The sequence below is a fragment of the Notamacropus eugenii genome, chromosome X (genome assembly GCF_028372415.1).
Source record: "Notamacropus eugenii isolate mMacEug1 chromosome X, mMacEug1.pri_v2, whole genome shotgun sequence".
In the NCBI taxonomy this organism is placed as follows: Eukaryota; Metazoa; Chordata; class Mammalia; order Diprotodontia; family Macropodidae; genus Notamacropus; species Notamacropus eugenii.
In genome coordinates this window covers 3,566,006-3,593,405 of record NC_092879.1, presented here as the reverse complement: position 1 = coordinate 3,593,405, position 27,400 = coordinate 3,566,006, and the positions used below count along the sequence as shown (strand labels likewise).

The following is a 27,400-nucleotide window of genomic DNA, read 5'->3' as shown; positions in this document are numbered from 1 at the left end:
TCCCTTAAGACCCAGTGAAATTTCATTTAAGGATTTTTAAAATTCAGCAAAATTGCAGAATATAAAATAAATCCACGGAAGGCATTAACATCCCTGTTTATTACCAAAAATCCAGCAGGAAAAAGACAAATGCCATTCAGAATAATTACAGAATGTATAAAACGTTTTAAAGTCTATGTACCAAGACACATAAATTATATGATATTTAAGTACAAAGCAGTTCTAACAGAAAAAAAGACAGACCTAACTGTTTCAAATGGGTCTGCTAAGTGGCAAGTCACTGCCCAGTGTTTGCCTCAGCTTCCTCATCTGAAAAGTGAGCTGGAGAAGTCGTCTTTACCTCAGGGCTTCCCTGACTTCTTCCAAGTCTCAAACTAAAATCCTACGTTTTTCTACAAGAAGCCTTTCACAGCCCCCCTCTGTGTGGATTAGGAACACCTTAGAAACATGTTAGAGACAAGCCGGGAAGTTCCCCATGGAAATAGCATGATAACATCAACAGATGCCACTGACTGTATCAGAATCATAAGTTGCCCCTCCAGGAGCAGTCTTCCCCACTGCTTCACCCTTCCTATACCCTAGACAGCCTCTTCACATGCTTCCCTACGTGTCTTCACTCTTTCTGATGGGGTGCTTGGGGTCATGTACTTGGGCCCCAATTCTAAAATCCCTTTTCTCTTTAAAAATCACATTTCTCCCTAGCCTCAGAATACTATCTCAGGCAGTCCAAGGACACAGCCTGCCCCAGCAACAACCGTCATCTCCTTCCTGCTACAGTAGCCAGCTGTACCTATAGAACTCATTAGGCTTAGCCAGCTGCATACTGGCTTTATGGGCTGTGCACTGGGTCATAACATCATTTACTCCTCATTGACTGATTGGTCAGTGGATCCTATGTATCCTAGACTTGGACAGACCTATACTCCCTTACATTAATCTTGTCTAACAAGACATTGACGAAAGAAGCCTGGTTTTTCCTGGTCAGCCCTGACCATTGGTTCACTTGGTGACGTTTCAGGCCTAAAACCACACCTCCAGGTAGGTATTTCCCGATGAATTTTGGGTAAAATACCTGCCCAGTAGATATCAAAAGTGCATGTTCCTTTAAGAACTGACCATTCCTTAACCACTCCCTAAACCCACCCCAGAACACCTAGTTAGCATATTTGGCACAAGTGATACTATAGAATATCCCTTATAAACTTTCCCTGTACCCCTTTAAGGCTGCAGATTCCCTAAGAGCTCTTGCCCACTAAAAAGTGTAATAAATCTTTACCTCGACTTCAACAGTGCTTGAGTTTGTGATTCTTCTCCAGTCTTGCACCCCCTTTCCAGCCCTCATCATTTCCACTGACTGGACTTTAGGTGTGGGAGTTTGTGGCCCAGGTTTATGCAAGAAAAGTATTGATTATTACCTTTATTGGTCCATCATTACCTTTCCAAGCCTTTGCTTTGTGTCCTCTGACTGACTGTTAAAGGTAAACACATTAGTTGGGGCTTGTGAGCTGTGGAGTTTGGTGATGTAGCCACAGAAAACCTTGAAAATGAAGTGGCCTTTTCCAAGGCACTCACTCTACATATGGGGGAAGGTCCCCTTTATTCTACAGATGAGGACAGGAAGTTTCTGTTTCTCTCTCTTACTCTCTCTCTCTCCCCCTGCCAAGATCCCTTACACCTCTAATAAGCTGATCTACCAATATCACTTTGCTCCTTTGTGAAACAATTAATTTCATTCTGAAAAAATGGTGGCTGCCTGCCATGAATTTATTAAGCACTTCATAAGTGCCAAGCTCTGTGTTAACTGCTGGGAATACACATTTTTGTACAAAGAAAGACATTCCTTCAAGAAGTTTCTACTTCAATGGGGAGGATAACATTGTAAAACCAAGCACCCAAACCCTTCCACTAGATTCTTATATCTAAGGAATGGCAACTTTGGAGGGGTCAACAATCACTTTAGTCAAGGGAATATATCATTCACTTAGTTCAGTGAAAAAGTCACCACCCTGAACTTCAGAGAAAATAAACAGACATAAAGGTCGACAGGGCTTCCAGCTGCCTCACCATAAGCAATACATACATCACAGATTAACAAACACACAACTGTCTGACCACACATACATACTTACCCGACAGAGATGCACCAAAATCTCGGTTTTCAAAGCTGGGGGGGGGCTCCTTAGTGGTTGCCTAAAGGCTCGTCAAACTGGGCAAACAAACACTTACAAAGAGTAAACCCCAAAGTAAAGCCTCACCTGAGTCTTTAGACACTTTTCAGAACCAGAAGGCATCTCAATCCCTGAGAACAAGTGCTTCATTAACAAAAGCGTGGGCCTTCCTACAAATCTCCCCTAATCAAACCCCACTTAATGAGCCTGCCAGTAGCATTGCAAACATAAAAAAGAACCGAAAAGCAAGGCTGTGATGGGGATCAGTGGGTTCCCAGCTGGGCCTGGACTGTGAATTCAGGATAGTCAGAAGCATAGCTGCGAAGGCAATGAAGCTTGACTGCCTTGACTTATCCTGAAAGTGGAGGTCCCTAGAAGGAATTCCCCAATGCTCCCATTGGGGCCAGCATAGGGGAGAGATTTTCTAAGGAGAAAAGGCCCCAGGCAGTGAAGGAAGTTTTTGGGTAAGAAGGCTGCTGAATCAAGGTGATAAAGAGCAAGTGAGTCAAAAGCCGAGCTGGGAGGTGAATGGTGTGATCAACCTGGGCTAGTCCCTAAAACGGAAGCCATTAGAAGGATCTAGCAAAATCATAGAAGTAATATAGAACAAATTATAGAAATAACAGAAAATTTCATTAAAGAAAATGACAATGAGAGAGTACACCAAAATTTATAGGATGCAGGAAAGCAATTATTGGGAGAAAATTTATTCTCTAAATAATTTTATCAACAAAAGAAAGAAGTCAATGAATTGGGCACACAAAAGCAACAATGTATAATAACGACTGGCATTTATATAATGCTTGGAGTAAAGCAATTTTACGATGGGACAATTGTTGCCCAGTTGTAGCTTCTATAACAGGAGGAAAGTCTGGTCCCTCCTCTTCAGGAATATCTAATCCTTAAGAATTAGTTTTCCCTTAAAGGAGACAAAGCTGTCCTCAAGAGTCGTTTGGCCCTGGCTTTCCTGAAGCAGGTTCCTGGCAAACCTAAGAGCACACAAGGGTCCTCATGTGGAGTCTAGTCCAGAGCTGGGGTGCCTAAGCCATAAGAACATGAGAGTCGCCATGTATTACTCTGATTACGAGGAGGGAAAGAAAATTGCATCAACCAAAGCTGAAGCCAAGTCCCATGGTGACCTTGTCGCATATCCTTGCCCTGTCGGGGTAAACCTCCTTTCAATGATTTATGAGGGCCTCATTTCATCCCCAAATCAAACATGTACTAAGAGAGGGCTGGTGTTAGGCCCACTTCTTACATTTGTAATAGTCAGAAATTTAGGATAATATCATTTTGTGGTTCAAATCATAGTTGAGTCGAAAGAAGGACACTCCATCTGGAGGATGAGGTGTTCAGATGGCTAGATACCTCTCAGCTTGAGCCCTTCTGGTATGTGGAATATTCTATATGGAACAGGGATCAGTTGGCACTGAGGCTTCTGTAGATTGATATTGAAAGTGTCAGGTTCCAAATTCTCTGGTTTCTTTTGACCATCCTTTAAAGACTGGCCTGCAAGCATAATAAGGCTGCAGTGAACTGGTCAAGGGTATTCAGCATCTAGAGAAAGAGTTCTTGACTTTGCACTGAAGGCCAAGATGGTGTTTAATGGAGCTGGTGACTGCACAAACGTTTATGTGGCTTACACTTCTCAATATTGACTGTATTAAAACATCTTAGTATTATTATGAAAATAGTTTTGATCTTTCAGATGTCCTGAAAAGGTCTTGGGGACTGCTGAGGAGTGCCAAGATAAGACTTTGAGAATCACTAGTCTAATGGAGCTTATGTGGAGATGCTCTCTACAGTAAAATTTCAGACACTTGGGAAAGCTCTCTGAAAACTTAAATCTACAGAACAGACTAAATCAGTTAGAGATTCTAGACAGTAACCTTTTTTTCTCTTTCTAGGGAATTGATAGGGAGTTACTAGTACCTGGCTCCTCAGTCCAAGAGTTTCTTGATTCTGGCCTCCAGGGAGACATAACTGATAGGGATGGAATACTTTTCGATGTAGTTCCTGCAGACCCCCTTCAATCCTTTTTTGTTCCATTACCTGAACAGTCACCGAGGTCTTAAGGACCCTCCTTCCTCTATACATCCTGGGAAAATTCCTTAAGTCCCCCTCAATTGACAGGTCTCTCGTCCACCTGCTCAGGAAGATTGAAGCAAATTCTCATAGAGAGCTCAGGGTACCATTGGGTAGAATTGATGGGAGGTGCTCTGCTTTCAAATGACCTGAGGGAGATGAAACAGTTTCTATATAACTATGGTGGTTGAGGATTTACATGGAAGAAAGGAGACACTTTAGCTATTTGATGGCAGCCCCGAGTCCTTAGATGCAGGTGAGGGAGAGTCGTTATCCAGTCCCTGTGAAAGGAGGAGGCAAAAGTGGAAGATTCTAAAAGGGTAGCGATTTTGCATCATCCTCTAGCTGTGGCTCTGGAGAAGAGTGAGCTATTGGGAGGTGGACCAGGGGCTACTGAGAGGGCAGCAGTGTGAAGAGAATCTTGGTATCCAAATAGATTCCTGGACAGGTTGCATACTGAGGCTTTTGGGCACTTTGGGGCCAGAAGCATCTATGCTACCCCTCCTTCTTAACATCATCACCTTACAGTAGAAGACTCACCATCAACTGCAAAGATCTGATATCTTTTCTACCACTGTTCTCCTACTACAACTACAAACTGGATCAGAGGATTTAGCATTGGAGAGGAGGGGAACCTGGGATACTTGGCCCCAAGGAGTCCAGGATCTCCAGATATTTTTCTCCTCCACATTTATTTGTTTATTATATTTTTCTCTTTCTCCTTTGCTCATGCTGGGAGGTCTATCCAGTAAAACCCTTATAAACATTTACATGGTGGAAGCTCCTCTAGAAGACACTTATACTTTATTTTCTTGACAAAGCTTCTTCCCCCTCCCCCCCCATAACATGGGGAGGCCTCAACCCCACCTCCTTTCCCAATTCTTAAAGATTATCTTTTCCTTAAAGGAGACAAAACTGTCCCTAGTATCCTTTTTTTTTAAAGCAACAACAGAATTTGGATGGCTCACAAGTGTTCTCCAGCCTTCCATTTTCTTTTTTTTTTTAATTTTTTTTATTTTTATTTTTTATTTATTTAAGTTTTAACATTCATTTTCACAAAATTTTGGGTTCCAAATTTTCTCCCCTTTTGTCCCCTCCCCCCACCCCAAAACACCAAGCATTCTAATTGCCCCTATGACCAATCTGCTCTCTCTTCTATCATCCCTCTCTGCCCTTGTCTCCATCTTCTCTTTTGACCTGTAGGGCCAAATAACTTTCTATACTCCTTTACCTGTATTTCTTATTTCCTAGTGGCAAGAACAGTACTCGACAGTTGTTCCTAAAACTTTGAGTTCCAACTTCTTTTCCTCCTTCCCTCCCCACCCCTTCCCTTTGGAAGGCAAGCAATTCAATATAGGCCAAATCTGTGTAGTTTTGCAAATGACTTCCATAATAGTTGTGTTGTATAAGACTAACTACATTTCCCTCCATCCTATCCTGCCCCCCATTACTTCTATTCTCTCTTTTGATCCTGTCCCTCCCCATGAGTGTTGACCTCAGATTGCTCCTTCCTCCCCATGCCCTCCCTTCCATCCTCCCCCTCACCCTGCTTATCCCCTTATCCCCCACTTTCCTGTATTGTAAGATAGGTTTTCATACAAAAATGAGGGTGCATTTTATTCTTTCCTTTAGTGGAACATGATGAGAGCAAACTTCATGTTTTTCTCTCACCTCCCCTTTTTATCCCTCCACTAATAAGTCTTTTGCTTGCCTCTTTTATGAGAGATAATTTGCCCCATTCCATTTCTCCCTTTCTCCTCCCAATATATTTCTCTCTCACCACTTGATTTCATTTTTTTAAGATATTATCCCATCCTCTTCAATTCACTCTGTGCACTCTGTCTCTATGTGTGTGTGTGTGTGTGTGTGTGTGTATGTGTCTGCATGTGTGTGTGTGTAATCCCACCCAATACCCAGATACTGAATAGTTTCAAGAGTTACAAATATTGTCTTTCTCTGTAGGAATGTAAACAGTTCAACTTTAGTAAGTCCCTTATGACTTCTATTTGCTGTTTACCTTTTCATGCTTCTCTTCATTCTTGTGCTTGAAAGCCAAATTTTCTTTTCAGCTCTGGTCTTTTCATCAAGAATGCTTGAAAGTCCTCTATTTCATTGAAAGACCAATTTTCCCCCTGAAGTATTATATTCAGTTTTGCTGGGTAGGTGATTCTTGGTTTTAGTCCTAGTTCCTTTGATTTCTGGAATATCCTATTCCATGCCCTTCGATCCCTTAATGTAGAAGCTGCTAGATCTTGTGTTGTCCTGATTGTATTTCCACAATACTTGAATTGTTTCTTTCTAGCTGCTTGCAATATTTTCTCCTTGACCTGGGAACTCTGGAATTTGGCCACAATATTCCTAGGAGTTTCTCTTTTTGGATCTCTTTCAGGCGGTGTTCTGTGGATTCCTTGAATACTTATTTTGCCCTCTGGTTCTAGAATCTCAGGGCAGTTTTCCTTGATAATTTCATGAAAGATGATGTCTAGGCTCTTTTTTTGATCATGGCTTTCAGGTAGGCTCATAATTTTTAAATTGTCTCTCCTGGATCTATTTTCCAGGTCAGTTGTTTTTCCCATGAGATGTTTCACATTGTCTTCCATTTTTTCATTCTTTTGGTTTTGTTTTGTGATTTCTTGGTTTCTCATAAAGTCATTAGCCTCCATCTGTTCCATTCTAATTTTCAAAGAACTATTTTCTTCAGTGAGCTTTTGAACCTCCTTTTCCATTTGGCTAATTCTGCTTTTGGAAGCATTCTTCTCCTCGTTGGCTTTTTGAACCTCTTTTGCCAATTGAGTTAGCATATTTTTCAAGGTGTTATTTTCTTCAGCATTTTTTGGGGTCTCCTTTAGCAGGGTGCTGACCTGCTGTTCATGCTTTACCTGCATGTCTCTCATTTCTCTTCCCAGTTTTTCCTCCACCTCTCTAACTTGATTTTCAAAATCCTTTTTGAGCTCTTCCATGGCCTGAGCCCATTGAGTGGGCTGGGATACAGAAGCCTTGACTTCTGTGTCTTTCCCTGATGATAAGCATTGTTCTTCCTCATCAGAAAGAAAGGGAGGAAATACCTGTTCACCAAGAAAGTAACCTTCTATAGTCTTATTTTTTTCCCTTTTCTGGGCATTTTCCCAGCCAATGACTTGACTTCTGAGTATTCTCTTCACACCCACTTTGCCTCCAGATCTGCCCAGCCAGCGCTTGGGGTCTGAGATTTAAATGCTGCTTCCCAGCCTCAGAGCTTTGGGCGGGGGCGGGGCTGCTATACTGTGTGAGATTAAGTTCAGGTGCTCAGGTGGGGGCAGGGCTGCCTCATGGGCTCAGTTCCCTCAGGGGGTTTATGCAGAGACCTTCAACAGGGGATCTGGGCTCCTGCCTGCTTGGGGAGTCCCTGTCTGCTCCCGCCACCTCTGCTGCCTCCCGAGGGGGCCTGAGTTATAGGGGCACCCCACTCCCCTCTTGACCCACCAAAGAGACCCTCTCACCGACCCCTGTCACCTGTGGGTGGAGGGACCTGCGTGGGCTGCTGGAGATTCAGTCCCTGAAGCCTGCTTGGATCTGCTCCTCTCGGTGCCCTGCAGCCAAGGCAGGGCTGGGCTCGGCTCCGGGTCCGCAGCTCGAAGGACCTTTTGCGAGAGGTTTTCAGGCTCTCTGGAACAGAAATCTCATCTGCCCCGTTGTTCTGTGGCTTTTGCTGCAGAGTTTGTTGGGAATTCTTTTTTACAGATATTTTATGGGCTGTGGGTTCGGAGCTAGCGTATGTGTGTCTTTCTACTCCGCCATCTTCAGCCTTCCATTTTCTAAAATCCAAGATCTACTTCCCTTTTCCTTGACCTCAATTTGTTCCATGTAAAATGAAGGGTTTGAACCAGTTAATTTTTAACATCGAGAACAATAATAATAGTATTTTATAGCACCTACTATGTGCCAGGCACTATGCTAAGCACTTTGAAAATATCTTCCATGATCTGACATTCAGTGTTTTATGATTTTAAGATTTTTCCTTTCTTGCTTTCAGTTATAGTAACCTCTCTCTTCTCCAAAAGCTAGCTACACCTACAAGCTGGATCAAAGAATTTAACATTGGAGAGGAAACTGTGTCCCAGAGAGAGACATGGTCTTCTCCAAGGTCACAAAGAATCTTGGTTCCTCTTGGGTTTATTTTTGGGGGTGTTTTTTGAGGGAGGTGGGAAGACAAGGCAATTGGGATTAAGTGACTTGCCCATGCTCACACAGCTAGTAGGCATCAGGTGTCTGAGGTTGGATTTGAACTCAAGTCCTGCTGACTCCAGGGCCTGTGCTCTATTAACTGTACCACCAAGCTGCCTCCTCAGTTCCTCTTTCACAGTGATCTTGATCCATGCTCAGAGTATCTGAGAGGGCAGAACTAGTGTGGACCATACCTCAGGGATGGAAGCTTTCAACACTCCCCAAGATATGTTTCTATAATAGCCTTCCATAAATTAGCACAGTGTAATAAATGCTTTTTCATTAATTTCTTTATTTCCAGTCTTTGGGCACAGAACTTGTCTATCTATATGTCTCAAACAGAAATTTCAGGGGTCAGGAGCCTTTCTAAGAACCTCTATGTGTGTGCAGTGTTCTTTGGGCAGGGTGGCGATCACCTTGAATAATCCAGGGCTGATTATTGCCCAATAGAAACTTTGGGATGAGAGACCCTTCCTATTGGATTAGGCAACTAGTCAGATTTCCCCAGGGTTCTGTGGCTTTGTATTTGACCTGGGCCAGATTACCCAAGGGCTGTTGACCTTGAATTTGAGTGGACTTTGAGGGACACAATAAAGAAGAAGATAGGATAATGAATACAGGAACAGAGGATTATGCAAGCATGGGATTGGGAGAGACCAGGGCAACTGGATGCCCACTTTTGGCTGATGTTTCTTTTCAAGAGAAAGTTGAGTTTTGTAATTCAGGTCAGAAACTCTTTGATTAGATATCAGGAGACCTCAAGGGACTGAGGACCCTGACCCACATCTAGGACTCTACTGTCCACCTCTCCCCTAACCCTTCAAATTCTGGTTCTCTTAGAAATCTTGGCAAACTTCTCCAGTATCTTTGCCAAGAAAACCCCATGGCCATTATGGTCCATAGTATCATGAAGAGTCAAATATGACTGAAAAACAAATGGTTTATAAGGTTACTTTGGAGGGAAATACATACATTTTATCCCTTACTGCAGGAGCAAGGAACAGAGAAACATATGTAATAGAAAGAAAAGTGGATTTTCAGACAGAAGACCTGGGTTCATTTGGAAGGGATTTGAACTCATTCACCTCTTAGAGAAGGGCTCTTCCAGCTGTAATCTGATCTAATCTAATCTAATCTAATCTTCAAACTCTAATCTTATGATCATTGAATTTAGGTATATCTCCCATCCAACTTTTTTAAATCACAAAAGATAGTGTGCACATTGACCTCATTAGGTTTCAGGCTTTTGAGGTATCTTTCACCTGCTGGAAGCACTTTTGATTTTCATGGGCTTTCATTTCAGCCCATCCTTTCATTCTTTCAGTGAACACAAGAAAACAACTCGCAACTTCTCATAATGAAGCCACTTTTGCTCAAGTTCAATGCTTCCTCATGGTGTAGAGGATCTTGTAGGTGCAACATACTCATATCCCTGGCTGCTTTAAAGAGTGTGCCAGGAACTTGGGGGAGGGGTGAGGGGAAGGCTGGGAGAGTACTTTTGGGCCAGGCCAGGAAGCACTTTGGACCATGAACCCTTTTTCTTCTGTACCTCTTGGTGTCCATTGTGGCATACATTGTAGATGTTTAATCTCAGAGCACTATTATTATGGTCACATTACAAGTCATTTGTCCCTGGCCTGTTTACAAGGTGTGAAGGAAGATACTGTGTTATTCAAAGATCTCCTGTGTTATTCAAAGAATGGTTCCTCTGGAATCTTCAAACAGTGTGTCCAAAACTGCCCGATCGGGGAAAAAATCTGTTCATTCCCTTCCTGGTCTGAGATTAGCAAGCTCCTGATCCTGGTTAAAGTATGGATGACACAATTGTAGGTTAGAACTTGAGAAATTCTGAAACCCACGCTGCCTGGCCCACTCCGTTTTTATGTTACATAATCTCAACTGAGCCCTCAGTGCATGGCAATGCTTATAACCCTCCCTGATGGATTCACCCTCCTACTCAGCACAGCTGATACTCCAAACCTTTTCATCCCTCCTCAAATCTCACAAGGCTCCTCCTCCTGACATTGCCTAAGCTGAGAATCTTGCCTCGGATTTTTGTGGGAAAAAACAAAACAAAACAAAACACTTAGGGGCAGGAGTGGACACTCGAACCAAGCCAAGTCAAGGGGGGCACAGCTGCAGCCCCTCTGCCTGCCTCCAGTATTCTTAAAGAGCCCCACTTTCAGTCAGTTTTAAAGGTTCATGATATCATAGTATCCAAGTGTTACAGTTCAACTTCATCTGGACCAGAAATTTATCATTCTTCTGTGAACAACAAGCTGCATTCAGTAGATGCCATTTCTATACTTGTTATACACAAGAGAGAAGAGCCCTTAGGTGTGACACTGAAGGTTGAGAATAACAGCTTGGTAATTGCCCGAATCCTTCAAGAGAGAATGATAGATCAGCAGGGGCTTCTTCATGTGGGAGACATCATCAAGGAGGTCAATGGTTATGAGACTGGGAACAACCCCAAGGAGTTACAAGAGCTCCTGAAGAGCCTCAGTGGCAGTGTCACATTGAAAGTCCTGCCCAGCTACAGGGACTCTATCACCCCTCTGCAGGTGTTTCTGAGGTGCTATTTTGATGATGATCCCTACAATGACAACTTGATTCCCTGTAAAGAGGCAGGACTGAAGTTTTCCAAAAGAGAAATTCTTCAGATTGTCAACCTCCAAGATCCAAACTGGTGGCAGGTTAAGCATGTCAAAGACGGAGAAAGTGCCGGCCTTATCCCCAGCCAGTCTCTGGAGGAAAAGAGGAAGGCTTTTGTTAGAAGAGACAGGGAAAACTCAGGGCCTTTTTGTGGAACTACAAGCAGCAAAAAAAAGAGAGAGAGAAAGATAATGTATCTGTCAACCCAAAATGCGGAATTTGACCAACATGAAATCTAGATATATGGAGAAGTAGCAAAAATGCCTTCTTTTTATAGAAAGACATTAATATTTATAGGGGCCCAAGGTGTTGGCCGAAGAAGCTTGAAGAAGAGATTCATAGAATTAAATCCTGCTAGGTTTGGGACCACAATACCATTTACCTCAAGGAAACCAAGGGAAGATGAAAAAGATGACCAAGCATATAAATTTTTGTCACACACAAACTGAGATGGAGACAGATATTAAAACTGGAAGATACTGAGAGCATGGTGAAGGAAACCTCTACGGTACCAGGATAGACTCCATCTTGGAAGTAACCCAGACGGGGAAGACGTGCATCCTGGACCATGGGCTCTGAAAGTATTAAGGTCATCTAAGTTTATGCCCTTTGTCATGTTTATTGCCACTCCTGAATTAGAAACACTGAATGCTATGCACAAGGCTGGTGTCACCACTAAGCTCCCAATGGAAACAAGTCTGAAGAAAATGGTCAGTGAAAGTGCCCAAATTCAGAGAGCCTACAACCACTATTTTGATTTGATCATTGTAAATGATGACCTGGACAAATCCTTTGAGAAACTACAGTCTTCCATCAAGAGACTGAAAGCAGAGCCACAGTGGGTCCCCATCAGCTGGCTGTACTAACAAGTCATTCATGAAGAATTAGACAAAAGGATAACTGAAACTTTAGAAATAAACATTTGTCTAAGAAACCATGTGCAGTGCTAGATGATACCTGCTGAGATGAGGTATTTTCACTCTGTAGCCTGAAATATTAGTACACAACTGAATTTTTATAGAAAATATTGAAGGGGAAGCAGATTTAAATAAGTAATTTAGCTTAATTTTTCTGTTTACAATCTTTCTATTCATATCACAGAAAGAAATGCATCTAAGCATGTTGAATACATTTTCATTTAGTATTTTTGCCTTTTTCACCCAAATTTACTTTAACTGCATTTTGATCTCACATTTTCACTGTGATAATGGATACTTGAAACAGTTTTTATAAAACCCATTATAGTTCTGTTGTCAGTTTAATTTCTTATGCAAATAGAATGTTAATATCAGTGACATAACCAACTTCACCAACTACTTTACCACTTTACCAACATCATTTCATTCAGTATCTGCTTTCTGTGGTATTGGAGGTAGGCATGGTTGCCTATAGTACTTTACCCATACTGTAGATCCCCATCATCTTGGTTGTTTAGGGGGAAATGCAATGTAAGATTTTGTACTCTACTATGAGGCCATTCTTGCAAGCCAACTTTTTTCAAACATTCATTGAGTGTTTTTTACTGAAATAGCATTAGTAACTACATTTTGCCCTTACCCACCATTTTTTGAAGTTAAGTACCAACTACTTGTAAGTCACCTGATTACAGGAAAGTCACAAGACTACCTCCCAATCCCCTCTCCCAAAAGAAACCAGGTGTCTCAATCAATATATTCTGCACTTTCACTCTCTTTAACTGTATATTAACTGCGTGGAAACCAAGGTTCCAGGTCCCTGTGCCGACTGAGAGCCTTGGACCTGAGCTATTTTGCGATCACATGCCTTCTAAATAAATCATTGTCTGGATGAGTCTTATTTCTCTGTAGCAGTTTATGGTGAGCCAGCCAGGATGTTTTGAGTCTCCATGTGACAACTAGACCATCCTAGAAAGAACATCATTGAGTTCTTCAGTACTACTGAAGAAGTTTTTTGGTGAAAAAAACTTCATCTTCCATCCTCCGTCCTCCACATCTGCCAAGTCACATCAAGAGATGAGTCATCCCTAATGAGGGTACCATGGGTCCTGGCTCTAGTAAGCCAATAGATACTCCCTTAGGGGAGTTCTTATTGGTCTGGGAACTGATAATCATTTAATAGCATTACTGAACTTTAAAAAGGGTTAGAGCCTGAATTAATCAATCAGAAGAAGAGCCTGGACTTAACAGCCTCTTTGTTCTCTGAAGTAAACTCAGAGAATACCTCTTCCTATGTCAACAAGGTCAGAGGGGGCTGACTTAGCATTCTTTATGAGACCCTTAACCCAAGATGCTATCTTGAATAATGGAACTTTTTCCATATCTTAATATTTTATGGACATATACTATGTTATAGTATGTTAATGGTAAAGAAAATACAGATATCCTGGATCATAATTTCAATTAGAACTTTGTCAACTCTCTTATTGTGTTTTTAACTTATTCAATTAAAAAATTCCTTTCTCATGATACAGTTAAACACATATAGAGACTATAAATCTGAGGAACACAGATGTCCTTGGATTGCCGTAAAACAGATTTAAGCCTGGTCATCCTTGTATCAAACAGTCAGAAGTTTCCTTCTGGCTCCATGATCATGCATCTGCTGGCTTAAAGGGAATAAACAATATGGATTTTCATATCACCTGATTTGCCTCTTTGACCAAATTTTCAGGTCTACAGAACAGAGGAAGCTTTCCATCCAGAAGGGGATGACTAAGAATGGAGTTCTAAGAGGACCTCAACAGAGGCATAATGAGAGGAAAGAAAGAAGAAAAAAGACCACCGTGGCACTCTTAAGAAACCAGGGGAAATCAGAAAAGAAAGAAGTATGAAAACCGTGGTAAGACAGCACAGAAAGCCATTAGAAAGGTGAAGGAGGCTAACGAAACCTCATAGAAGTTTTCCCAGCTGTTGGTAATGTTAAGCAGATACTCTCACTGACTTTTGATTAGGTTTTCAGTAGGATAGGAGGAAAAACTTCAAGATTCTCTCTCTCTGCCTTCACAACACGGGCAAGGTTGGAGACTGCAGAGATAAAGACAGACAGGATAAGGAAGGAAACATTTTTCCTGATTTGTAGAAATTTATGACAGTATAAACAAATTAGAAACTAAAAAATTGTAATGAAAATGTAAAATCTTTACTATAAATGTCCAAATTATGGTTTAAAGACTTTTGTAACTGCTAAAATATCTCAATGGATTTTGGAGGTTTGCAGATAGGATTCAGATTAAGTATAACCAACCTCTTTCCTGTTCCTGGAGGATTAGAATAAACCGAATTGAAGTTAGTTTGAAATGACTGAGCAGAATTCAATTGTTTAGGTAAATTAGTAGCTCTATCACCTAAACTGAAATAAACTATGCAGTGAAATGTTAGACTAGAATATGACTGAGAAATAAGATGAAAGTCTTAAGATAGCAGCAGAGATAAAGAGAAGGAATCAGAGTGTAAAATGAAAAGTTTAGTTTCAGAGTTGGTAGGCTTTAATCAAAGTCCACAGGAGGGATATGAAAGGAAGAGAGAAAGTTTAAGCAAGTAGGAATAAGAGAACAGGTGCAAAAGCTAAAGAAAATTGAAGTCTATTTGCACTAACAGGGTGAATGGAGCGTTTGAAAGCAAACGGTTTGGAGTTTTGAAAAGAGGTTTGAGAAGAGTTTGATTCCATTGAAATAAGCCACATGGAGCCTCTCCCTATCCTTTGCCTCAGCTTCCTGGGGTTAAAACTGAAAAGTCTCAAGGAAAGATGAGATGTGTATTTTATGCACCCTCTTCTAGTATCTGGTTAAGAACACACACACACACACACACACACACACACACACACACATACACACACACACACACACACACACAAATGGACAGGGCCCATAGGATGATTTTAAAGGAGCCAAAAAAAGCATATAAGAAGATGAATGTGGCACCAAGAGTCTTTGAAAGTAGGCTAACTGAAAACTGTGGCTCCTGAAATTTAAGGTGCTGGCTGCTAATGGCCCTTGGGAAAACTGATGTTCCTAATGTTACCATTAGTGATTTATACATCCAGATCTAATTTGGCTGAAATTTGTCCTGAAACTAAATCATACTGTGGTCTCATTTACAATGAGATGTGCTCTCCTATCAGTATAATTGTGGTGAATCAGAACTTAATGTAAAATATGATTGCTATTTGGCATTAAATATGCTGGGGAAATACAGAGATCAGAAAAACCTGAGTTCAAATCTCAGAAATCTATTAGCTGTGTGATCTTTAGCAAGACCTTCACCTTTGTTTGCTTCAGTTCCCTAATTTGCGAAAGAAATAATTGTACCCACCTCCCAAGATGGTGGTGAGAAACACATCATTGTAAGTAAGCACTATGTAATTGTTAGTAAATATAAGTACTCTATATCGGTCTTGAAGACAGTCAACATAGAATGCTAAAAGAACAAATGAATGATTTTTTTTATGTAAGATAAAGGAAATGTATTTGACTGAATTGATGTCATCTGACTGGTATTAAGTGTTGTTTCGTGGTTTAAATACATGATATTGTGTATGTTATTTTTGTGTTTGTAAATTTTTTCTTACATTGTGAATTTTGGGAAACCATTGTATTAGAAATGCTATTAGAAAAGTACCTCCTCCTTTAATCTAGATGCTTTTGGGTCATGTACTGAGCTGTTAAAAGAATGTGGTAAAAATGTTTGAAAACTGTTAAATATCTAATGCCCCATTAAATATATTTGCTAGAAAGTAGATAATATAGTAAAGAATAAGCTTTGTTTGATATTACTTGACCATCACTTGTGAAAATTATGAAATTGTATCTGTTAATAAATAATACGTATTGAAGCTACATCATTGAACCAACTTAATAACAATAGATCTTAAGTTCAAAGATTCATTTTGCCTTAGGGGTTGCCTTAGGCAGTAAGGATCTGTTAGTCTGGAGACTTACCCCCAGTATTTTTCTAGGGCTTCTGAGTCAACTATCATGTATTCACTGTATGTGTGAAACTCCAGGATGTGATTATTCTTAATTTATAAATGAGGGATAAATGAAATTCCTTATTGCTCTTTGTTAACTGTTGTTGCAACACAGGGAAAATAATAACCTAGCCCTAAGCTGTGATTAGTGAAATTTTGCAATTTGAGGTAAAATTTCTTGGGACTATAATTTGATATTAATCTGAATTTTGACTTCAGGTATGATTATCTCATTTGTTAATAATCCAAGTCTACCATTCATAGAGAATGCCATGTACTGCCCAAAGGGAAAGACTCTTAGAACTGCCATAGGTGGATATCTGTGTCTCAGAAACTTGAGGAGATGACCTTGCCTAGGCGAAGGTATAGTCCTCTTGACTCAGTTTCCCCATTTTGCTATTTCCTTTCTAAACAGGGAATTTCCTCATTTAGTTAATTCTGAGCTTGGCTTTTTATACCTTGTAAATAATGTGGAACTTTGTTACATGATTGCTTCCCAAATGTGACTCATGCCTGGAATCAAAAGGTTTTTTCCCCTATTAGGTCAGTCTGTGCCCTTCAGGGGACAGTCTTGATATTATCATAACCATTTGCCTCTGTTTCCTTTCATTGTAAATTTCTATAATCAGGACATGTAAACAGTGGAAGTTTTGTGAGTACAATACTAAATCTATTAATTACTAGATTAATGCAAAATAATTCATGCATCTGAGTTACTATAATAGGAGGCAAGCAGGGAAAATCTAACTATTTTAATCTGAATTTGTAGTCAATGCCCTGCACTAAGAAGCTAATAATTCATGTATAAGATTACGTCTTTGAAATATCTCATTCTTTCAGGATGATATGGGGATAATATTCTCAAAAGGGTAGAATAAGGCAAGATATAATGCAAAAGTTTTCTAATTAAATGAAGTATTAAACTTTGAGAAAACAACAGGATCATACTGTTTCCTCTAAGAACTAGGATAAATTTATACATGCATACATACATACATACATACATAAACACACACACAAATATATAAAATGTTTCTAATGGGATACTGGGCATGTTTCAATAATAAGGTCTCAAAACTGGATTAAAGATTTTATAGATAAAATTGCATTAATAATTGTTTTAAAAAAAGTGAAACGATTTTCTTATTTTGAAGTCTTTGTCGGATGATACTATGAGAAAGAAGGCCTGGTTTTCCAAGCCAGGCCCTCATTGTTCCTTTTTAAAGATTCTTCCTTAAGTCCGTTGATGGCAGTGTCAATAACAGGTACATGGTAGAGGTAAAGATGGAAACAGCATGTAAAAAATTGAAATTCTCTGAAGTTTCAAGTGAACTATGAGTTTCTAATTCAATGTTCTTATAGCTCAGTTGTTAATAGGATCAGAACCATAAAGTTTAAGCTGGTTTTCACTACATGAATTAGTTATTAGAAAACCAAATTTAAGAGGTTGTACTAAATTGTATTAATTCACGTTCACTGAGTTTCCTTGGTTACCTTGATGATATAAATCTCCTCTCTAAAATTAGTTCATGGTGAGCCATGAACATTAGTATGATCTGTAGCCTGACTTAGTTTACCTGTAGAATTCATTTAACAAAGTCTAAGTCGGTAGGGGATATATAAGATTATGACTCTACATGCGCTACCTTTTGTGATTCTTCAAGTATGTATAATTTATTACCTATCTTTGGTGACCAGATGCTCCTCTCACCTTATCCATTTGATGCCCCTTAAGGTAGATTACCATTATGTTCAAAAGTCCCTAACAGATGAATCATTTAAATGAGTGATCCTAGGGATTAAGAACCCCAGGATGAAAGGGGATAATTTTATATCTAAATAGCATTAGTAACTCCATCTGACCCTTATTCATCATTTTGTGAAGTTAAGTTCCAACTTCTTGTAAGTCACTTGATTATTGGGAAAGCCACAAGAAGGGAAAATCACAAGATTACCTTCCCCTCTCATCTTTTACCTTTCTATCTCCTCCACCAATAAGAAACCAAGTATTTCAATCACTACTTGCTGGTTTGTTAGTTTTTTACTCCCTCTAATTGTATAAAAACCAAGCTTCATGGTCTTTGTACTGACTGAGAGCCTTGGAACTGATCTGTTTTGCAGTCATATGCTTTGCTAAATAAATTGTTTTCTGGATGAGTCTCAGAATTCTTATTTTTCCATGAGCAAGAGTGAGATGCCCCTGTTCACTTGTAATGTAGTACACTTTGTCTGAGCAAGAGGGATGTCCTCAGAGGGAGCACAAGTTGAGGCAGGGGGACATAGAAGAAGGAGGGAGAGAGAGCATGGTAGAGGGGAAAAGATGGTGAAAGAGCACCTTATGATTCAGGAAACTGAAACTCATAGCAAAATATTTATTTTCACTAGTTAAAAGTTCACTGATTAGAAAAATAATTTTTAATTACACCTGTAAATTCCTCTCATATTTAAAGATGCTCTTACTTTTCCATTTTGAGGTACTGGTGAGTATGGAGGGCAGCTAGATGGTGCAGTGGATAGAGCACCAGTGCAGGAGTCAGGAGGACCTGAGTTCAAATCTCACCTCAGACAGTTGACACTCACTAGCTGTGTGACATTGGGCAAGTCACTTAACCCACTCTATCTACCAGATATAATTTACCAGATCTATCTGCCTCTGGATCACTACCTTGTCATGGCAGAGGGACTTGTATAGTTCAGTGAAACTATGAGCTATGCCATGCAGATTATCCAAGTCATAATGCTGTACAAATATTTTTGTACAATAGGCTCCTTTTCCTTTTCTTTGATCTCTTTGGGATACAGATTTAGTAGTGGTATCTCTGAGTCAAATGGTATGCAGAGTTTTATAGTCCTTTAGGCATAGATCCAATTAGCCTCATCCTGGGTCATCTCCAGTCATCCTGATGAATATCTGGTCACTGGATTCAGATGGCTCTGGAGGAGACGTGAGGCTGGTGACCTGCACAGCCCTCCCTCACTCAAAACAAAGTTAAGTGCAAGACATCATTATTTCTCTGATGGCATGGTCTTCTTTGGCAATGAAGGATGAACACACTAGTGAGTAAATCCTGTGGGTTTTTTTTAAAATTTAAAATTTTATTTTTTCCCAGTTACATGGAATTCTTAATGTATTTTTTATTTATTTTATATTTTTTTCGGGGAAAACTTTTTATTGTAGGTGCAGTGAGACAGCTGGACACAGTTTAGATGATTCCAATTTTGTTGGCAACATCCAAAGCATCATAGTCTGGAGCAAGACGGACATAAGCTTTTTTCTCTCCATCAGGCCGGATCAGTGTGTTGACCTTGGCCACATGGATGTCATACAGATTCTTTACTGCCTGCTTGATCTGATGCTTGTTGGCCTTGACATCCACGATGAAAACTAGGGTGTTGTTGTCCTCAATCTTCTTCATAGCAGACTCAGTGGTCAAGGGAAACTTAATGATGGCATAGTTATCAAGCTTGTTTCTCCGAGGGGCACTTTTCCGAGGGTATTTGGGCTGCCTTCTTAGTCTTAGTGTCTTGGGTCGCTGGAAGGTGGGGGACGTTCGGATCTTCTTCTTTTTGTGGCTATGGACACCCTTCAACACCGCTTTCTTGGCCTTCAAGGCCTTGGACTTGGCTTCTGTCTTGGGGGGGATAACGGCTTCCTTCTTCGCCTTCAGCGCCATCTTGGGGGAAAGGCATTTTTTTTTTTTATTTTGAATTCCAAATTCTTTCTCTCTCTCTCCCTTCCCCCACCCTTCACAAAAAGGCAAGCAATTTGAGATAGATTATACAAGTGCAGTCATGCAAAACATATTTCCATATTAGCCATGTTGCAAAACACAGACAAAAAAATAAAAATTAAATAAGTTTTTAAAAATATGCTTTGATAGCATCTAGCCTCCATCTTTCTCTAGAGGTGGATAGCATTTTTCCTAAGTCCTTCAGAATTGTCTTGAATCACTGAATAGCTAATAGAACATTATACAATATTATATTGTATATATATGTGTACATATATATACACACAATATCATACTACATACAATATTGCTCTCACTGTGTACAATGTTCTCCTGGTTCTTCTCTCTTCACTTTGCATCTGTTCATGTAAATCTTTCCAGGTTTTTCTGAAAACATCCTACTTGTCATTTCTTATAGCACAATTACTTATTGTATTCCATACTGCATTCCACAAATACTATTATATTCCATCATAATCATATACCACAACTTGCTCAACCATTCCCCAATTGATGGGCATCTCCTCAATTTCCAATTTTTTGTCACCACAAAAAGCTGCTATAAATGTTTCTGTACATATAGGATCTTTTTTTAAAAAAAATTATTCCTTTGGGATATACATCTAGTGGTGCTACTGCTAGGTCAAAAGGTATGCAAAGTTGTATAGCCCTTTGGTCATAGTTCCAAATTACTCTCCAGAATGGCTGGATCAGTTCACAACTCCACCAACAACACATTAGCGTCCCAATTTCCCACATCCCCTCTGACATGTTATTTTCCTTTTCCATCATATTAGCCCATCTGATAGGTATGAAGTCGTACTTCAGAGTTGGTTTAATTAGCATTTTATATGACTACAGATAACTTTAATTTCTTCATCTGAAAACTGCCTATTCATATCATTTGACCATTTATCAATTGGGGAATGATTCATATTTTTATAAATATGACTCAGTTCTCTTTATATATTTGAGAAATGAAGCTTTTATCAGAGAAGTTTGCTGAAAACATTTTGCCCAGCTTTCTGCTTTACTTCTAACCTTGGCAGCATTGATTTTGTTTGTGCAAAACCTTTTTAATTTAATATAATCAAAATTATCCATTTTGCATCCATAATGCTCTAATTGTCTTTCGATATCTCCCCAAATCCTCTCTTCTTCCCATTTCCCTATTAAGGGTACCACCAATATCATTGCATTACAGAATATATGGAGCGGAATAAGGTGTAAGAAGATTGGTAGGGGCAGGGCAAATTATGAGTACTTAAAAAGCCAAAGAGATAAATTTATATTTGATCCTGAAGGTAATAGGGAGTCATTGGAATTGTTTGAGGAGAGGAATTACAAGATCAGATCTGTACTTTAGAAAGATCACTTTGTTAGCTGAGTGGAAGATGGTTTAAAGTGGGGAGAGACTTGTGGCAGAGGGACTAAACACCAGACTGTTGCAGTTCCAGGCATGAAGTGATAAGGGCCTACACCAGAGTGGTGACAGCATCAGAGAAGAGAAAGGAGAATATCTGAGAGATGCAATCAAGTTAATATCAATAGGTGGTGGGAGGAGGATAGTGAGGAGTCCAGGATGACAACCAGGTTGGGAGCTTCAGTGACTGGGAGGATAATGATGACCTACACAGTAATAGAGAAGTCTGGAAGGGGAAAGGGTCTAGGGGGAAAGATAGCTGGCTCAATTTTGTATATGTTAAGTTTAAGATTCTACTGGAGGAGCACAGCCAAAATGTTGGAGAAAAGGAAGGGATTTGCCTGAGCTCTCCCAAGATTTCTACAAAAATTTTAAATAATGCCTCAAAATAAATTCTGAAGTGGCAAAATCTACAAAAAGAATGGAGTAAAATAATTTTCCAGCCCCAAAAAACTTAGGAGATCAGCAAGAAAGGGCAGTTACAGCAGGGTGACAGTGGAGCACAGTCTAGCACAGGCCATGTCCCAGCAAACCAGTAGTTTAGTAGCAATTGAATCAGTGGTGGTGGTGGCTATTTCCAGAACTCTCAACCTACAGATGGTAAGGGAATCAGACAACTGATCAGAAGGAGATTGTAGGGGTTCCTTTTCGGGCACAGTGTGCAGAATTCTGTTGCATTGCCTATATATGGATTTGGGGTACAGTTCTGGGTCTCAGTTCCACCATGATGAGGATTACTAGTACACCAAAGTTTGTGGCAGAAGAGGAGCTGGACTGTGATTGTGGTTCCAGATCTGAAAACATTGCCTGTGGTCACTAAAGCAAAACACAGGCCAGGAAATTAGTGAAAATACCACACCTTAGCTCAGACCACCTTGAAATAACTGAAAGCTTACAGACCCCCAGAACTAGCTCTGAAAATAGTTGCACAAAAACCTGAAGCTTGAGAAAGTGCCCCCTCCATCCTGGGAGCAGAGTTCAACTTTAATATAAAGTTAGAAGTCGATAAACTGGTTGGAAAATGAAAAAACAACAACAAAAAGATCTTGATCACATAAAGTTACTATAGTGAAAGAGAAGACCAAAGCACAAACTCAGAAGAAGATAGTATAGTCAACACTGCTCCATCCAAAGCTGCAAAGAAAAATGTGAATTGATCTCAGGCCAAAAAAGAATTCCTGGAATAGCTCAAACCAAATTACCAGTATCAAAGATGAGAAAAAGATAAATGCACCACCAATGCAGATGAAGTTAAATTATTTTTTTAGGAGTTATTTTGCCCTACTGTGACAGCTAGATGATACAGGTGGTAGAGCAGCTGGTCTGGACTCAGAAAGACCTGAGTTTAAATCTGACCTCACATACTAGCTGTGTGACCTGGGGCAAGTCACTTCATCCTGTTTCCCTCAGTTTCCTCATCTGTAAAATGAGTTGGAGAAGGAAAAGGCAAAGCACTGTAGTACCTTTACTAAGAAAACCCCAAATGGGGTCATGAAGAGTCAGGGACAACTGAAAACACTGAACAACAACAAAACTTTGTCCAATCATATGCCAATAAATCTAACAATTTAACAGAAATGGATAATGTTTTTAAAATTAAGATTGACAGAGGACAAAATAGAATACTTAACCCCATTTTAGAAAAAAAATTGAACACATATTAGCATACAAAAATGAAAGAATGAACTTTATTTCATAGACTACATATACACAGGCACATAATTATTATTATTTGGAATATTTGCATGTTGAATGTTCTGTCCACTTCTGCAAAAATGCTGCAATGACATTTTGGTTAATGAGTCCTACTCAGAAAATATAGACTCGGCTTTGCAATATATTCTATTCAAAATGCATCTTGAGGCCTCTCTATAATCCTGGACTGCTTGAACTTATATATCCTAATATTAAAATTCTGAAATTCAAATATGAATTGAGTTGGAGTTTCAAGATTTTGTTTTTGTTTTTTGCTTTCCCACTAAATCTGTAATTGAAAGCCACAAATGTGTCATAGGGTTAGGGTTAGAAACGTCATAAATGAGATCCTAGGACCACATGGATTCACAAGTGAATTCTATTAAATATTTAAGGAACAATTAACTACAATATTATATAAACTTTGAGGAAATAGACAAAGAAGTCCTATCAAATTTCTTTTATGATGCAAATATGGTACTGATTTCTAAACCAGGAAGAGCAAAAACAGAAAGAAAACTATAGACTAGTTTTCCTAATGAATATTGGTGCAAAAAAAATTTTAAATGCCAGCAAGATTGCAGCAAAAATCAAACAAAGATCGTATAATTATGACTAGGTATAATGCAGGACTGGTTCAACATTAGGAAAACCAGCACCATAATTGACCACATCAGTAACAAAAAAAAGCAAAAATCATATGACTATCTCAAAAGATGCAGAAAAAACTTTAGACAAAATACAATACAGTAAAAGCCACAGTGTGTGAGGACTGTTTCTGATAGGCTTAGCCCTTCACAGCAATTCAAGGACTCAAGGCAAAATCCCATCCACATCCAGAGAAATACCTATGGAATCGGAATGCAGAATGAAGTAGACTATTTTCTCTTGTGTTATGTTTTGTTTTGGTTTTTCTCATGGTTTCTCCCATTCATTTAAATTCTTCTTCATGACTAATGTGAAAATGTGTTCAATAAGAATGAATGTGTAGAACCCATATAAGATTGCATGCTGTCTTGGGGAGGGAGGGCAGAGAGAGGGGGGAAAAATTTAAGATTTATGGAAGTGATTGTTGAAAACTGAAAACAAATTAATTAAATTAACAAAAAAAATAGAATATCAGGGGAATTGATGGAAAATAAAAGTGAAAGAAAGTGGCTTAGCCATACCAAATCTCAAATTGACTATTTAATTATTAATTAAGTATTAATTTAATATCAAATTATCACTACAGAGTGATAATCATCAAAACAGTCTGGTACTGGTTAAGAATTAGAGTGCTGGATCAGTGGAACAGGTTAGGGACATAATACATTGTAGTAAATGACCATAGTAATCTAGTATTTGGTAAATGCAAATATCCAAGCTTTTGGGACAAGAACTCATTATGTGACAAAAATTGCAGGAAAAACTGGAAAGCAGCTTGGCAGAAACTAGGTATAAACCAAAATCTCTCACTATATATCAAGACAAGGTCAAAATAGATGCATAATTTAGACATAAAGGATGATACCATATGCAAATAAAGGAAGCATGGAATCTTTTACCTGTTAGATCTATGGAGAAAAGAAGAATCTATGAGCAAAGAAGAGATAGAGAGCATTACTGGAAGTAAAATAAGTAAAAATTTTTTTAAAAAGGATAATTCTGATTACACTAAATCAGTAAGTTTTTGCACAGACAACACCAATGCAGCCAAGATTAGAAGGAAAGCAGAAACCCGAGAAGAAGGTTACATCAAGTTTCTCTGATAAAGGGCTCATTTCTCAAATATATAAAGAGAACTGAGCCAAATTTATAAGACTGCAAGTCATCCCTCTATTGATAAATGGTCAAAGGATATCAACAGGCAGTTTTCAGATGAAGAAATCAAAGCTATCTATAGTCATAAGAAAAATTATCTAAATAACTATTGATTAAAGAAATGTAAATTAAACCAACTCTGAGGTACCACCCCATACCTATCAGATTGGCTAATATGACAGAAAAGGAAAATGACATGTTGGAGGGAATGTGGGAAAATTGGGACACTAATGCACTGCTGGTGGAGTTGTGAACTGATCCAACCATTCTGGAGAACAATTTGGAACTATGCCCAAAGAGCAATAAAACCATGCATACCCTCTGACCCAGTTAAATATTATGACTAGATATATATCAGTATAGCATAAGTTTTTTAAAAAGGAAAAGAACCTATATGTACAAAAATATTTATAGCCATTCCTTTTGCAGTGGCAAAGATTTGGAAATTGATGGGATGCCTATCAATTGGGGAATGGTTGAACAAGTTGTGGTATATGATTGGAATGGAATACTATTGTGCTACAAGAAATGATGAACAGACAGATATCAGAAAAACCTGGAAAGACTTACATGAATTGATGGAAAGTGAAGTGAGAAGAACCAGAATAACATTGTACACAGTAATAGCAATATTGTGCAATGATCAATTGTGAATGACTTAGCTATTCTCAGCAATCAATGATCTAAGACAATTATGAAGGGCTGATGATGAAAACTGCTATCTGCCTCCAGCGAATGCAGATCAAAGCATACTTTATTTTATTTTCTTTTTCTTGGGGTCTTTTGGTCTGTGTTTTCTTTTGCAACATGGATAATATGGAAATGTGTTTTGCATGACTTCACATGCATGATTATACAAATTGTTTGCCTTCTCAAGGAGAAGGGGAGACAGGGAGGGAGAGAATTTGGATCTCAAAATTATAAAAAAAAATGTCAAATTCTTTTTACATGTAATTGATAAAAAAAAGTTAAGGAAATAAATAAAAATACATTGGGAAAAAATTAGCCAGGAGAAAACGTTTTATAAGAAATTGAATGACTAGATTCCAAACACATATTACCTTTGCATAAATGCACACACACACACACACACACACACACACACACACACACATGCACACACAGAAACAGCCACTGATGAAGACCACTGGGTTCCACAGACAGAAACATAAGTCCCATGCAATGCACAGGGTGCAGCTTCCCCTATCAAGTCAGTAAACTGCAAGAAAAAGTCCAACATAAGTACACAGAGTAGTAGCACATACTTTTTTTTGCAGGACAGATCATAGCACTGAGCAGCATGAGTAAAGCAAGTACAAAGGTCACATATGAAACATAACAGCCTAGTTGTGGTCAGATTCAAAGCATAGTTTCCACACCCTCCCACAGTGGACACTCTCTCTCTCCAGGTTAGTAAAGTCCTTGCCCTTTGCACTTTGAATATCTGGGATGGACTTGGTCACAGAGTTGGAGTGGGGTTCTAGTAAGAATCAAATAGAAGCAAAAATCCTGTTTTGGTATAACTTTTAAAACAAAATTTAAAGATGGAAGAATTATTCTTAGCTGGGGGAAGGGGCACAAAAACAGGGTGCAAGGGCCAGAGCCCTGAGAAGTGAAGGGACTTGTCCAGGGTCACACAGAAACAATGGATTGGGCAGGGGGTATCGAACTCAGAGCTTCCTGGCTCTGATAGCTCTGTATCCCACATTACACCATGTTGCCTCTAAACATGCATCATCAACATCATGAATGAGCTATGTATCCTAGTTACAAGTCCTTATCCCAATTTACTAGTACAGATACATAGGACAGGGTGTCCAAATGTTATGGGATAAATATCGCCTAGAGAGGCGATATACTCATATACTCATATGAGACTGTCAAATATATATTTTTCACAATGCAGAAATTATAGTGGTTTTGTTATTATGCTCAAGCATAGGTTCTGGCCTCAGAGAAAACCTAAACCTCCATGAGGATTCTGATAAGGCTTCTCATAAACAAAATTACATCATATTGACAGAGGAATGGTTCTTTTTCATATTTTAATCTTGTATGTTCCTCCTAGGCTGTAAAAGTTAAAGGGAAGAAAGATCCATTGTTTCTTTACTTCTTTCAATGTCATCAAAGTTGAACAAGCTTAATTAGACAGTCAATGACATATATTGCCTAAGGAAAACAACCTCATCAATAGGCAAAGTAAGTCAAGTTACAAATTAAACTAGAAGAGAAACGAGAGTGATGCAAGAAAATTATGAAAAATGAATCAACAGCTTGCTAAAGAAAACTTCCAAAAATGCTGAAGAAAATAACACCTTTGACCCAGCAATATCACTTCTAGGACTGTATCCCCAAGAGATCATAAAAATGGGAAAGGGTCCCACGTGTACAAAAATATTTATAGCAGCACTCTTTGTGGTGACCAAGAACTGGAAATCAAGGGGATGCCCATCCATTGAGGAATGGCTGAATAAATTGTGGTATACAAATGTAATGGAATACTATTGTGCTACAAGACATGATGAACAGGAAGACTTCAGAGAGGCCTGGAAAGATGTATATGATCTGATGCTGAATGAAAGGAGCAGAACCAGGAGAACTCTGTGCACAGAAATGACCATAGCATGCGAGAGTTTTTTTCTGGTAGACTTGGAACTTCATTGCAATTCAAGGACTTAAAAAAAATTCCC

At 39.2% G+C, this 27,400-nt stretch overlaps 1 protein-coding gene and 1 pseudogene across 1 annotated transcript; one reads left to right on the top strand and one right to left on the bottom strand.

The window, feature by feature from the left end:
• The window catches only part of LOC140515811 (protein PALS2 pseudogene), a 123,614-nt pseudogene extending 111,566 nt beyond the window's left edge, over nt 1-12,048 (top strand).
• A 7,142-nt stretch (nt 12,049-19,190) lies between these two features.
• On the bottom strand, nt 19,191-19,747 carry LOC140516114 (large ribosomal subunit protein uL23-like). The gene has a single exon (XM_072627081.1). It carries the CDS (start codon nt 19,730-19,732, stop codon nt 19,262-19,264), a length of 471 nt encoding a protein of 156 aa, XP_072483182.1. The 5' UTR covers nt 19,733-19,747; the 3' UTR covers nt 19,191-19,261.
• Between the last annotated feature and the right edge of the window lie 7,653 nt (nt 19,748-27,400).

Coding starts and splice junctions, on each gene's coding strand:
- LOC140516114 (XM_072627081.1), bottom strand. CDS start 19,732: ATGGCGCTGAAGGCGAAGAAGGAAGCCGTTATCCCCCCCAAGACAGAA.